The 13,269-nt window shown below is 41.5% G+C and overlaps 1 protein-coding gene across 1 annotated transcript in view; it reads left to right on the top strand.

The window, feature by feature from the left end:
• Positions 1-643: 643 nt before the first annotated feature.
• mboat2b (membrane bound O-acyltransferase domain containing 2b) overlaps positions 644-13,269 on the top strand; it is a 38,678-nt gene continuing 26,052 nt past the window's right edge. Inside the window, exon 1 of the mRNA XM_071913346.2 lies at positions 644-733. Within this exon, the coding sequence (XP_071769447.1) occupies positions 644-733 (90 nt within the window). The remainder of the gene's footprint in view (positions 734-13,269) is intronic.

Below are 13,269 nucleotides of genomic sequence, written 5' to 3'. Positions count from 1 at the left end.
TAAGCTTCTCTCTGCTGCAGCAGCGACCCAGTTTCCCCACAGAGATCATTAAGGATCTAATAATGATTCATGTCAGGGTCAAAATGTGGAAAACTCTATTCCTGCAAATATAAATGGGGATAAAATGTAGAGGAGAAGGGGAGGAGGAAGAGAAGGAAGAAGAAAGGGAGGAAGAGGATAGAAGGGGAAGGAAGAGGAGGGGGGAAAAAGGAGGGATAGGAGGAGGAAGAGCAGGAGGAAGAGGACAGAAGGAGGAAGAAGATGAATAGAAGGAGGAGGAGGAGGAAGACAGACAGATAGGTTGAGGAGGAGGAGGAAGAAGAGCAGGAGATATTGGAGGAAGGATAGTAGAAGGAAGAGGAGGAGGAAGAGCAGAGGAGCAGGAGGAGGAGCAGGAGGAAGAGGAGGAGCAGAGAGAGGAGGAGGAGGAAGAGGAGCAGAGGGAGGAGGAAGAGGAAGAGGAGGAGGAGCAGAGGGAGGAGGAGGAGGAGCAGCAGGAGGAGAAAGAGGACAAGCAGAGGGAGGAGGAAGAGGAGGAGGAGGAGCAGAGGGAGGAGGAAGAGGAGGAGCAGAGGGAGGAGGAGGAAGAGGAGGAGGAGGAGGAGGAGCAGAGGGAGGAGGAGGCAGCAGCTCAGACTGAACCATGGCCGCTGAAGGCAGCAGATCTCCGGCCTGCACTGGATCCAGTCTGCTGCAGCCCGTCAGCGAGATCACCAACCTGCCGCTGGACCAGGTACACACACACACACACACACACACACACACACACACACTGCACACACCAGCACATCACCCAGCCAAAGCTCCGGTTAACGGTAAAGCTCGCCGTCCCCCGGTCAGCCCGCCTGTCTGTCTGCAGCGGGAGGAACGGCTGCAGGCTGTGAAGCATCCAGCAGATTTCCGTGTTAAACGGCCGTTCACCGGGACGCACAGCCGTTTAACGGAGAAAATATCACCGAAAAAACACGCAGACAAAAGACACCGGACAGAAAAAACGTCGGTTTGTGCAAAAACGCACGGCGGGTCCGGAGCAGGCCCGGCGGCAGCGCAGGACGAGCCGCCGCTAAAACGCGTTTTATTTCGTTTATTTCCCCGTTAAACTCGGTCGGTTTCAGTATTTTGTCGGTTGTCGTCGTTTCAGATCAGTCGGTGGTTCAGATGCAGCGGGATGTCTGTGTGTCAGTAGTGACAGCTGACACAGACGCTCCGTTCATTCCTGTATTGTGTCGAGACAGACAGGGAAACCCATCTGAAGTCACTCTACACTCCTGTTTTCATGGCAGAATAGAGTTTTACTACATTTTTATAGTCTTGCATTAATGTTTATGGTGTAAATTCATATTCTGCATCACAGCAAGTAGCATCAGCCCGGTGTGTTGTGTGAGGACGAGGCCTTTAAAGAGGGGAAACCGTTAAGAAATCAGTTTTTATCCTAATAATAGAATGATTTGTGTTCATATTGGTGTGTGTCAGCCTTGTGCTGGCCGCTGACTGCAGGTCAGTTTATTCTCCTTTTGATTCAGCAGCAGCTCTGCTCAGGGAGTCATGGTAACATGCAGCATCATATCAGTGAAAAGCAGATGATGTTCATCAGATCATCAGGATGAAAGTGATGTGCTGCAGCTGGAGCACGGAGGATCCTCCTCGTTTTGTGGAGGATCTTCCCTGCAGGCCGGTCCGGTTTGGATCCGAGCCACAGACAGGACTCCTGTATTATCTGCTTTGTATTGGTGCAATATTGGCTCCTGTGCACAGTAGAGCTGGGCAATATATCAATATGATATTGATCGATAACATCAGACTAGGGCCGGGCGATGTTGACAAAATCATATATCACAATATTTTAGACCGAATACCTCGATATCGATGATGTGACGATATTTCGGGGATGAGGATTTGTGCTTTCAGAAGATATTTACACACAAGAACATTTTGCAAATTAGTAATGATCATTAGTAATCAGTAATGTGTAATCGGTAATAAGTAACGTGGATATTTCATTTCATTCATTTATTGATTTGTTTTTAAACAGGGACAGTGCTAATTTTCAGCTGCAGTCCCTGTGGCCAGATGGTATTATAGCCAGAAACTAAAGTTAAAAGTTCATATAAAAACACAACATGCAATCATTTGTATGGATGCAGATACAGAACAGATAGACGACTGAACAGATATGAGTCAGTCTGACAAACACCAGCTGGCACACCACCAACATGTAAGCAACATGTAGAGCAGGCAGCATTTTACATGCAAACACGCCAAAGCACTGTAACACAAATAAGTGTTATGATTCATGTTGACAAACTTGATTAGAAATGAGACATTTATTCAGACTATGTTTAAATATGTTGTAGGTTGTAGTGAAATGAACACTGAACACCTCGACCTGCTTCTCCATCAGATCCACATCAGCCTGCTGATGTTCGCGTCCCAAAATGTTCTCATGTGTAAATATCTTCTGAAAGCACCAGACTCATCCCCAAAATATCCTCACATTATCAATATCGAGGTATGGGGTCAAAAATATAGTGATATTTGCTCTTATTATATTTGCAACATGGCCCGGCCCTACTGCACAGATATGGGTTATTATCTGTGATGAAGTTTGTTGTTGAAATGGACAGAAGTCGGCTGTTGAAGCGTCTTGTCGTCACCGCTCTGCTCTGGAAGCTGAACCGGAGCGCCGGAGGCCGAGAGACGAGAAGCTGCTGCAAGACATTTATTTCACCAGCTTGTCTCTCTTTTCCAAGAAAGACCTGGTGAGATGATGGGACTCTGCAGGAAGATCTGTTCCCAGATGTCCTGCAGCAGTAAAACAAAACTCTTCCGCTTGATCCTTGAACTTTGACCTTTCACTGTGTCTGCTCTGAATCCAGAGCCTGAGGCCGTCTCAGTTTCTTGGTTTGGTGTCCTGCTGGTTAAAGACCATGTGGTGCCAAACTTTGTAAAAATGTGTTTCCCCTGTTTGTCTTAGATCGTGTTGAAATCAATATCACAATAATCAAGGACTTTTCCCGATATCAATATACAGTATATGTATATATATCGTGGCTTATGTGTGCAAAATCACATGTTAGACATTCAGATTGATGCTCATCCCATTGAACTGAATGGTAATGTTAGGTGTGATGTCAAACAAAACTCTCAAATTCTCAAATCATAGCCTATTCCTTTAAAAATGTTTCATACCTCATTTTGTCAGTTTTTAAATAAAATGAGTTTGTTCTCATCAGTTAAGACAGCAGAATTGTGTCATGATTTCCCCAAAATCACCACATCATCGCTATATGATTCACTGAAAGACCATATATGATAATATTCAGTTATCACCCCTCCCTGCTCACAGGTTCGATCCCGGCCACAGCTGAACCTTCATGAAAAGCAGCTATAGTAATCCTATAATAACATTTAGAAGGATACTATACAAATATCACAGCAACAAATTAAACTATCATGCAGCTGCTGTGGGTTAAGAGATGATACCAGAGAAAATACTACAGTAATACCACAGGACATAAAAAATATAGTAAAGTACAGTTACTATAAACCTAATATTAAGTATCACAGACACATTATCAGAATCAGAATCAGAACTTTATTCGTCAAATACAATGTACAAGTCATTTCTCTTGGTGCAAAAGTTAGTCAACAGTTTTGACCCTCCTGACTGAATGTCCTGTTTCATTCTCTTAAAGCATTCTGATCTAAAGGTTTCTGCTTAAATGCTTGAAATGAGTTTCTTAGTCAAATATAAATAGTGAAGTTGATCCTATGTATGAATTTCTTTCCAAAGCCTTTGCCTTTCCATCAAGGCAAATAATCTAAAATATAAGATAGTTTTGATTTGTTTAACACTTTTTTGGTCGCTGCATAATTCCATTTGTGTTATTTCATAGTTTTGAGTCTTTACTGTTATTCTAAAATGTGGAAAATAGTAAATATAAAGAAAAATGTGGTGTGTCCAAACTGTTGACTGGTAGTGTATATGTGCAATGTGCAGTGTTAAGTACAGTTACAGTATATGATCAGTGATATGTAGAGTTAAATAAAGTTACATTATAAATCCCTATAGGAATATTATAGTGATTTTTCACTCAGAAATGCAGATTAAAGAGTCGTGAGTCCTGCTGAAGAGTCTGCTCCACCTGCTTTAACATGCGTCTCCTATCCAGATGGTGTTCAGATCTGATGCAGCTGGATTAGACTCTGATGTTAAAATGCATCTCCAGTATTTACACTGACATCCGACACTGTCACTTCCTCTCCTAATATTGTTTTTTGTCTTAAAACTGACAGTAAACTCCTCGTCTGCTGTAAAATAGAAACAAAATCACGTGACTTCATGGTGTGAACCAGCCACACAGGTTAAATCAACTCTCCACTCAGTTTGAACATGGAGTTATTTATTATAAAACCAGAATATAATCTCCTCACCAAGATCAGATGCAGCTGGACCAGTTTGTAGCGTTCAGATTTTTTCTTCCCATTCATTTGAATGGAAACTGACATTGAACTCGTTGGTGAACAGATTCAGCATCAGATCTGCTGCTGTGAGTCCAGCTGACTGTTGGTCCGACGCTTCAGAACAGAATCTCACCAAACAGCTTTTTTATTGATAGTAGAGAACACAGAGGAGGGATACCATTTAGGAGAGATAGTTCCTGTTGGGGAGACCGGATCTACTTTTATTATTAAATACTAATTTTAGTGTAAAACAAGAACAGAAATGCAGAATGAGGACGGACCAGTTGCTGCTTTATTGTCTTCCAGCAGGATCTGATGTTGAATCTGTTCATTCCTCATTCAAACTCTAGAAACTGGTCCAGCTGCATCTGGTCTTGATGAGGAGATTATATTCTGGTTTTTAAATAAATAACTCCATGTTAAAACTGAGGGGAATATTGCTTTAAATGCTGGGGAGTTTCCCAGCACTCAGCAGAACTGAAGAAGCCTCTCAGATGAGTGGCAAAACGTCTTCAACTCTTCATTTTAAGTCCAATGGATTTTGTTTCTATTTTTTACTATATATATATATATATATATATATATATATATATATATATATATATATATATATATATATTTTACTACCTGGATGACTGAATTGAATGTTCAGTCATATCCTGACAATCCACTGCAGACAAAATATTTCTGTCTGAGCTGCCAGACTTCCTGTTGGATTTCTGTTTCCTGCTTGGATTCGTGGACGAATGTTTGTTTCCGTGTTCGTAGATCCTGTATGTGACGGGAGTCTCACTCTGTTTGCACTTTGTTGTTTATGAGGTCAAATGTGTCTCGATCTTTCAGAGGTGGTTTGGATTATCAGATCTTCAATGCGTTTACATCTGGATTTTATATGTTTTTGCACTTTCTGATTACCAAAGTCTGGGTCAACTCATGACTGAAGTCATCAGTTCTAATTCAGCTGAGGAACTGGAATTGGAATTTGAAAAAACCTTCAGGAAACAGAATTGGAATTGAATTGGAATGTCAGGAAGTTTAATTTAGTTGAATGAAATTATGTGAAATTCCATGTTTTTTTTTAGTTTTTTTTTACCATATATCTGAAATTACACATAGTGGTATACAGTATATTATCAATACTGAATATCATAAAATGTTAAAGGAACCTTTCAGCTTTTCAGGTGTTATTTGATATAACTTCAACTATTACAGTTTACAATGAAACTATCAAATAAACTCAGACCTGTTTTGTCCAGTTCTGCTGTAATACATGAAGCCTCAAACCTTAAAACACAATTCATATTATTTTTATTGCATCGAATCATCATTACATTACAATCATTACACTTTCAAATTTCACATCACTAAGATTACATCTCAGGCCGAAATATCAAGACAAACTCTCTTAGAAATGGAATTTAATGGAATTTCATGGAATTCAGTTCTGTTTCCTGTCCTTCCAGTTCAGTTCACATCCTGTTTCCTGTCATTCCAGTTCAGTTCACATCCTGTTTCCTCACTCCAGCTGGAGCTGAACTGGAGTTCACCATGCATTCTCATTGAAGTTCAAACTTGGGGTCTCCCAGGCTGCAGGTCACTGCAGGGGAAACAGGTCACCGACCCCAGCCGGCTCACTCACTAGTCTCTCTGGATCAGACTGTAAATGCAAATGTTATTTCTGCTCTGAGAGTAGCAGTGATTAGTAACTGTACCACAGTGTCTCAACATGTCTCTGCAGGTGGCAGAGTGTGTACTGCTGTCATGTAACTCCAATTTTGGTGATTTTGTTTATTTAAAATGAAAGATAACACGCTCCTCTATGGGTTGAGAAAGTTCTACGACACTTAGGCTGATGAGAAAGAAACCCTTCGGATAAACTCAGAAATGCTGCTGGTCCAGCTAAGGACAAGGCTGATGTCCTTAGTTGCTGAAAAGTTGACATTTTGGAGATACAAGTTTTCATCCGACGCCGACAATACGGTTGTTTTTCGGACGTCGGCCTGAGTGAAGCGGGACGGTTCGGTCTCATTCATCACGGTCTGAACCCGTTAGTCACCGCTCGCCTCATAATTAAGTCAGACCCAGTTGTCTGAGTTATTTAACAAAGAGCGGCGGCGCTTCGGGGAGCGGAGCGAGGAAAACTCAAGCTGCCGTTTCCCTCAGCGGAGCGCAGAGACGAGGCTCCGCGGCCGCCGATAAACGCTCCTTTTACACACCGTGCATTATTAATGAGCGACACGTCAACAGCCGCCGCCTGTTTCGCTTCACACCGGCGGCTGGATCAGATGTTCTGCTGATGAGTCCGACAGGCGGACGGCTGCAGATGTTTCAAATGTCTCAGGACATTTAGTGAAGAGAGCCTGAAGTATGAATCTCAGATCAGAATCCAGTTCAGACCAGGTTCCTCCAGTAAAGGATTCTGGTCCAACAGCAGGAACTGGACTGGACATTTCCATATGTTGGTCTAATGAAAAGGTTAGCTAACGCTTCAGGTTAGCAGCTGAAACTGTTAGCTTCAGGTTAGCTTCAGGTTTTGCTCACGGTTCAGTAAATGAAAACTTGTTGTCATGAGTTGGGAGCTGAACCATCCGACCTCTGACCTCTGACCTCTGACCTCCACACCCTGACTGTCCTGTTCCTGTCCTGTCTCCTCCAGCTGATCCTTTCTGCTGGGAAACACATTTCTAAAACTTTTTGTGAAGTAGTAGTAGTAGTAGTAGTAGTAGTATTGCGTGTAGTAGTAGTATTATTGTAGCGTGTGACAATAACTAAAGTTTCAATACTACTCTGATACTGTTGCAAAAAACTTAATTCAATATTTAATTTTATAAATGTTCAAAACTTTCATCAAATGTTTTCCTTAAATGTTGGATTTAGAGAGTTTAGAGTTTAGAAAATTCGACAACCGTCGGGTTTATGAAACGTTTTCAAAACCAATTAAATAAACTCAGATTTCATGGTCGTTAAGTTAAAATCAAAGCTGTTTTCTGCATGAGAACTTGACATTTTGGAGACGGGATGTTTTCACCCGACAGCAGCGATTAAGCAGTTAGTGTAACGGTGTAATAATGTTTTTATATTATTTGGTAATTCATTACATCAACAGGTTTTATTACATTTTGTACCCATTTAGATGGATTTTATTACATTTTAACAAGTTATGACATCGTGTGTTGCTACAAGCCTCTGATAGCAGAAGCTGTATTCCTGTTACTGTAGGAAGCTAATAAGAGACAGACAGACTGTAATCTGAGTGATGGGAGACAGACAGGCAGAGAGACAGACAGGCAGAGAGACAGGCAGAGAGACAGGCAGAGAGACAGAGACAGACAGGTAGAGAGACAGACAGATAGGTAGAGAGACAGAGAGAGAGAGACAGACAGGTAGAGAGACAGACAGATAGGTAGAGAGACAGAGAGAGAGAGACAGACAGGTAGAGAGACAGACAGATAGGTAGAGAGACAGAGAGAGAGAGACAGACAGGTAGAGAGACAGACAGATAGGTAGAGAGACAGAGAGACAGAGAGACAGACAGAGAGACAGACAGACAGGTAGAGAGACAGACAGAGAGACAGACAGATACAGACAGACAGAGAGACAGAGAGACAGACAGAGAGACAGACAGATAGGCAGACAGAGAGACAGACAGGCTGCTCACAACAAATCATTACTAGAGCTGAAAGATATTGACAAAAAATCAAATTGTGATTATTTGACAGAATATTGCAATTGTGATTTTTCTTGTCATACATTTTTTAGAACTTTAACATTTTTTAAAGAAAAGTTATTTTGTTAAACAAAAAAAAAAGATGCCAGAGTGCACGATTTACTGAGTTTGAGTCTGTCAGCTGTCAACAGTGACGTCATCGTGCAGTGACGTCATCGTGCAGTGACGTCATCATGCAGTGACGTCATCATGCAGTGATGTCATCATGCAGTCCACAGTAGGGAGCTAACAGTACATCTGGGAATATCATGTTATTAAAGTATTATTTAAGCAGTATCACACGAGAGGGAGTGCTGTTCTGTATCAGCAGGCTGTGATTCGATCGTAGGCCGAAGATAATCACAGATGTATAAACAAAGCTATTTATCTAGTAATGGTAATTTGAGACAACAGATGATTTTTGTCTTTTATTTGTCTCCGCCAACAAAATCAGTTCCATCAGGATTCACTACAGGCTAGCTGCTCTGAGGTTAGACAGACGGATTCAGCTTCTTTCTTCCTCCTCGTCCTCCTCTCTGTTCATAACTCAGGTCGATGTCTCCATATCGCTGTCTGCTCGGTGTGAATGAACTTAGAGTTTAGTGTAGACGTGTACTGGGAATATCTGGTCAGCATTTGTTTGTTGCACAACACTGTATTGTCTGCTAGAAGTGCTAACCAGCTGGTTAGCTAGCAGCTACTCAGCTAACATCAGCTGACGTTTTTTATTTCTCCTCAAAGAAGCTCCAGGCAGCTTTCTGCACACAGACAGACTGTGTGAGCGCAGCCTGATGAAGGTTTCATTAGGACAGGAGTGAGGCGGAGTGATACGTACAGTAAAGAGTCCCAGTGCTGTTATACTGTATATCAGCACTCATGGAACGCCTCTCGTCCAATCAAATTACTCGATGGGAACTAACTGTTGTATAACTAAAATTATTGTCAGAGTTGTCGCGGCTCTGTTGCCCCCCCCGGCTCCCGATTGGCCAGTTCTGCTGACGACATGTTTTACGCTGTCGAAGTCGGCGTCTTTAGCGTTACAGGTTTTCCCACATCAGAACTGATAGACTGCAGCTGTCTCTATAGATGAGACTGACTCTGATTGCACCTCATGCATATTTGGCCCAGTATCAGTACAGAATGGTACAGCTGGACAAACCTTACAGGATGACAGTTGAAGGTCGTGTGTGTTCAGGATGGATCTGACTCATAAACCCGTGCAGCTTAACATGCTCCGGCCCTTCAGTGTCTGGCTGCACAATACAGTTATGATGAGTGTATATTGAGCGGCACGGTGGCCTCTCATGCCACAGATAAATCATTGAGTGTCTAATGTATTGCGCTGAGTGCACTTAGTGTTCATGGGAGATTTAATCATCTGAGTGCGACCGTTGGCTGTAGTGTAATTCTGCTGGCAACCAAGGCCAGATGTTTCCCAGCCAGGGGATTAAAGAGTTAACAGGAGGGACCGGTTCACCCTGACAGTCTACAGGGGAATATAGATGGAAATATATAGAGGCTTTACAATTAGGTCACAAATCTGCTACCAGCAGCTGAGTCTCATGATGGAGGAACATGTAGAACTGTGTGTTAGTTAATAAAGTGTAAATCTGTAGAACTGTGTGTTAGTTAATAAAGTGTAAATCTGTAGAACTGTGTGTTAGTTAATAAAGTGTAAATCTGTAGAACTGTGTGTTAGTTAATAAAGTGTAAATCTGTATGAAGCAGCTAGAAGCAGAGAGCAGCTGAGTCAGCTTGTTGTGGTGTGGCTGTAGATCCATTCAGTAACGTTCTCAGTAAAAGTGAATAGTGTGATAAGGTGGATTTGGTTACTGTGACACAGTAAACTGTCTTGTCTTTAGCCCTAGTCTCTACTCCAAAACACTCTGAGTTGTAGCTTGAGAAGAGTCAGCTCAGTTAACCTGAACAAACTGTTAGCTAGCTAACTAGCAGCAAACACACTGATGTTAATGTGAACACGCTAACGCTAGCTGCTGCTAGCTACGTTAGCTAGTGTGCTAATCAGATGTGTTAACAACAAGACAGTGATGTTAGCTGACCAGATGCTATGGTTAGCTAGCTAACAAGCTGACATTATCTAAACACTAAATCAATCAGATGGATCAGTGATGAAATGATCAGTTCAGTCAGAAACAGACAGAAATTAACCAATATTCCTTAAAATGTTCATTCCTCATTTTGTCTAAGTTTTGAAATACAATTTGCTTGTTGTCATGAATTTACACAACAAAATTGTGTCATGATAACAAAATATCTTCACATCATCATGATATGATTTCCCTGAATGACGATAATCGATAATATTGAATTATTGCCCAGCCCTAGTTGTAAGTGGCTCTGGATTAGAGCGTTACTGAGTAAATGTAATGTCTGACCAATAAAGCAAGCTTTAGGTTGATTAATTAGGTTTTGAGTCTGCTGCGTTCCTTTATCTCCTGACTATTTGCTGTGTTTCTGCCTCTGATTGGATGGGATGATACATCTAAATTCAATATATCTCAATACAGAACATGTTAGTCCGTCTGTTGTGTCAGGAACATGAATGGTGATATCAGCTCCATGTTATTCTGCTGTCAGGAACATGAATGGTGATATCAGCTCCATGTTATTCTGCTGTCAGGAACATGAATGGTGATATCAGCTCCATGTTATTCTGCTGTCAGGAACATGAATGGTGATATCAGCTCCATGTTATTCTGCTGTAGTAATCACTAATGAGACTCTTGACCATCACAGTTTCACAAGCTCTCCATCCAAATTATATTATTGTCACTTTGTAATGACATTTTTAAATTGTTGTTTACATTCTAGCAGCCAATGGCATCGCTGGAAAGATTTGAGTCTCAGAAATAAACAGAATTCTGCACAGTCAGACTTTGTTGTCACTGAACTTTTATTGATCACATCGTATCCTGGTTGTATTGATCCTGAACCTCAGATCAGGTATCGAGTATCAGGAGAGAAACAGATCGTCCATCACTAGTTCCTTCTGTCTTGGTCTCTGGCAGAGATCTTTGGAGTCAGGCGTCTGCTGGATGTGAACGCAGGCTTCGCTTCGCTGCCTCGACAGGATCTCCCTCCTCTTCACACACATTACGCGCTAATGATAATTGCAGGCTGTTTGCTTTGAAGCAGCAGCAGTTGGAGATAAGAGCAGCTCAGCCTGTCAGTAGTGAGATGGGTGTCGCTTCGGGCTGAGCGGACCATAATACTCAGTCGGTGGGTATGATGCAATCTGTGAGAAAAGGATAGAATAGATTGTTACTGGCCTGAGGGGAATATTCTCCTGCGCATCAAAAGAGCCAGCGGTGCAGAAAGAGCAGACAGAGCACATGTGTACATGCAGAACATATAAACATACATGCATAACTACATGCTATAGGGCCGGGCAATAATTCAGTATTCTGGTTTATGATCTGTCAGTGAATCATATGGTGATGATCTGGTGAATTTTGGGAAATCATGACACACAATTCTTCCGTCTGAACTGATTTATTTTTATTTAAAAACTCAAAAATGAGATATGAAACATTTTAAGGAATATTATTTGAAATTTTCAGAGTTTAGTTTGACATCACACTTAACATGAAAATCAATTTGATTATTTAACATGATTTTGCATATGTGAGCAAACTTTTATTTGTGATTTTTGTTTTCTTTTGTTATTCTTCTGTTAGTAGCTTAAAGTCTCTGAAACTATTTTAAGTCAGTGGATTTTACTCGACAGTTGTCTTACCATGTATGCGTTTATTAATTCATTTTATTTGTCTTTTTTATCCCTTTTAATTGTAAAGCACTTTGAAAAGTGCTTTTTAAATAAAGTTTATTCTAAGTTTATTATATACAGTATATCGATATCAAAAACAATCTTTATGATTATCGTGATATTGATTTTAACCACATCGCCCAGTGCTACAGACCTATACACACACACACACACACACACACACACATACACTGCTCATCCTCTGCAGTGTAATGTGTTGATCCATCCATCACAGTAATGACAGCAGCTCAGTCAGAAGCCTCAGGACATGATGAGGAGTCAGCTGGTCCAAACATGGCGTCTGTTCCGCCTCCAGCCTCCGTCTCTTAGCAACAAGCAGCTCAAGGAAGCCTTCCTCCTCAGGGCCGATACAGAGCTGGGTGATATATTGGTTTGATATTGATTGTGATATCAGACTAGAGATCCTCTGGGATTCTGGTTATCGTAATATGATGATAAAGCTTAAACGTTGTCTTCTCCCGGTCTTACAGGCAGCGTTACAGCTCTCTGTTTCAGTTTTCTGAACTTATTTGACTGTTGCAGCGTTCTGCAGTGAAATGGACACTGAACATCTCCACATCTTCTCCATCAGATCCACATCACATCAAAATGTTCTCATGTGGAAATACCTTCTGAAAGCACCAGTACTCATCCCCAAAATATCCTCACATTATCAATACTGATAACCTGGTTCCAGACTCCTGAATCTCGTCCCTCCACTCTTCAGATTTGGTCGAGCGATTCAGAGTCTGGTGTTGCTCTATTCAGCGGTGATTTCTAGCTTGGAAAAATGATCGAGCCAATCAGAGCCTTTGTGGGCGGGACTAAAGTTTGAACCATTCGTGCGACGGTTTTTCATTGGCGTTTCAGCAGAATAGATTTGTTGAAATCACCTCCTTAACCAACAGATTGTCTTTGCAAAGACATGTTTTGTCAAAAATGACCGACATTCTTGGTAAACTTAGTAAGTCCTCCCAGCATCATGTGACTGAAAATAACGTCAGAGCGACTGGATACATCAGTCACTAGTGATTGGTTCGGGGAAAATCGACCCCCCCACACAGAAAACGACTAACGAGGAGGAAATCTCAGCTGGATGGTGGAGTGGGAATGAAATGGCCGTTCAGTCTGAATATCAGGCAACAATATTGAGGTATTGGGGTCAAGAATATTGTGACATTAGAACTGAGCAGCAGGGCTGAAAGACAAAAATCTGACAAAACATCAAATTGTTGTCTAATTATTTGACAGTATGGCAATTGCGATTTAAAACAGTTTTTCTTGTTTTTCGTGTCGTACATTTTTTAGAACT

This window comes from Centroberyx gerrardi, chromosome 18 (assembly GCF_048128805.1).
Source record: "Centroberyx gerrardi isolate f3 chromosome 18, fCenGer3.hap1.cur.20231027, whole genome shotgun sequence".
Classification (NCBI taxonomy): domain Eukaryota; kingdom Metazoa; phylum Chordata; class Actinopteri; order Beryciformes; family Berycidae; genus Centroberyx; species Centroberyx gerrardi.
This window is presented reverse-complemented; position numbering and strand designations above follow the sequence as displayed.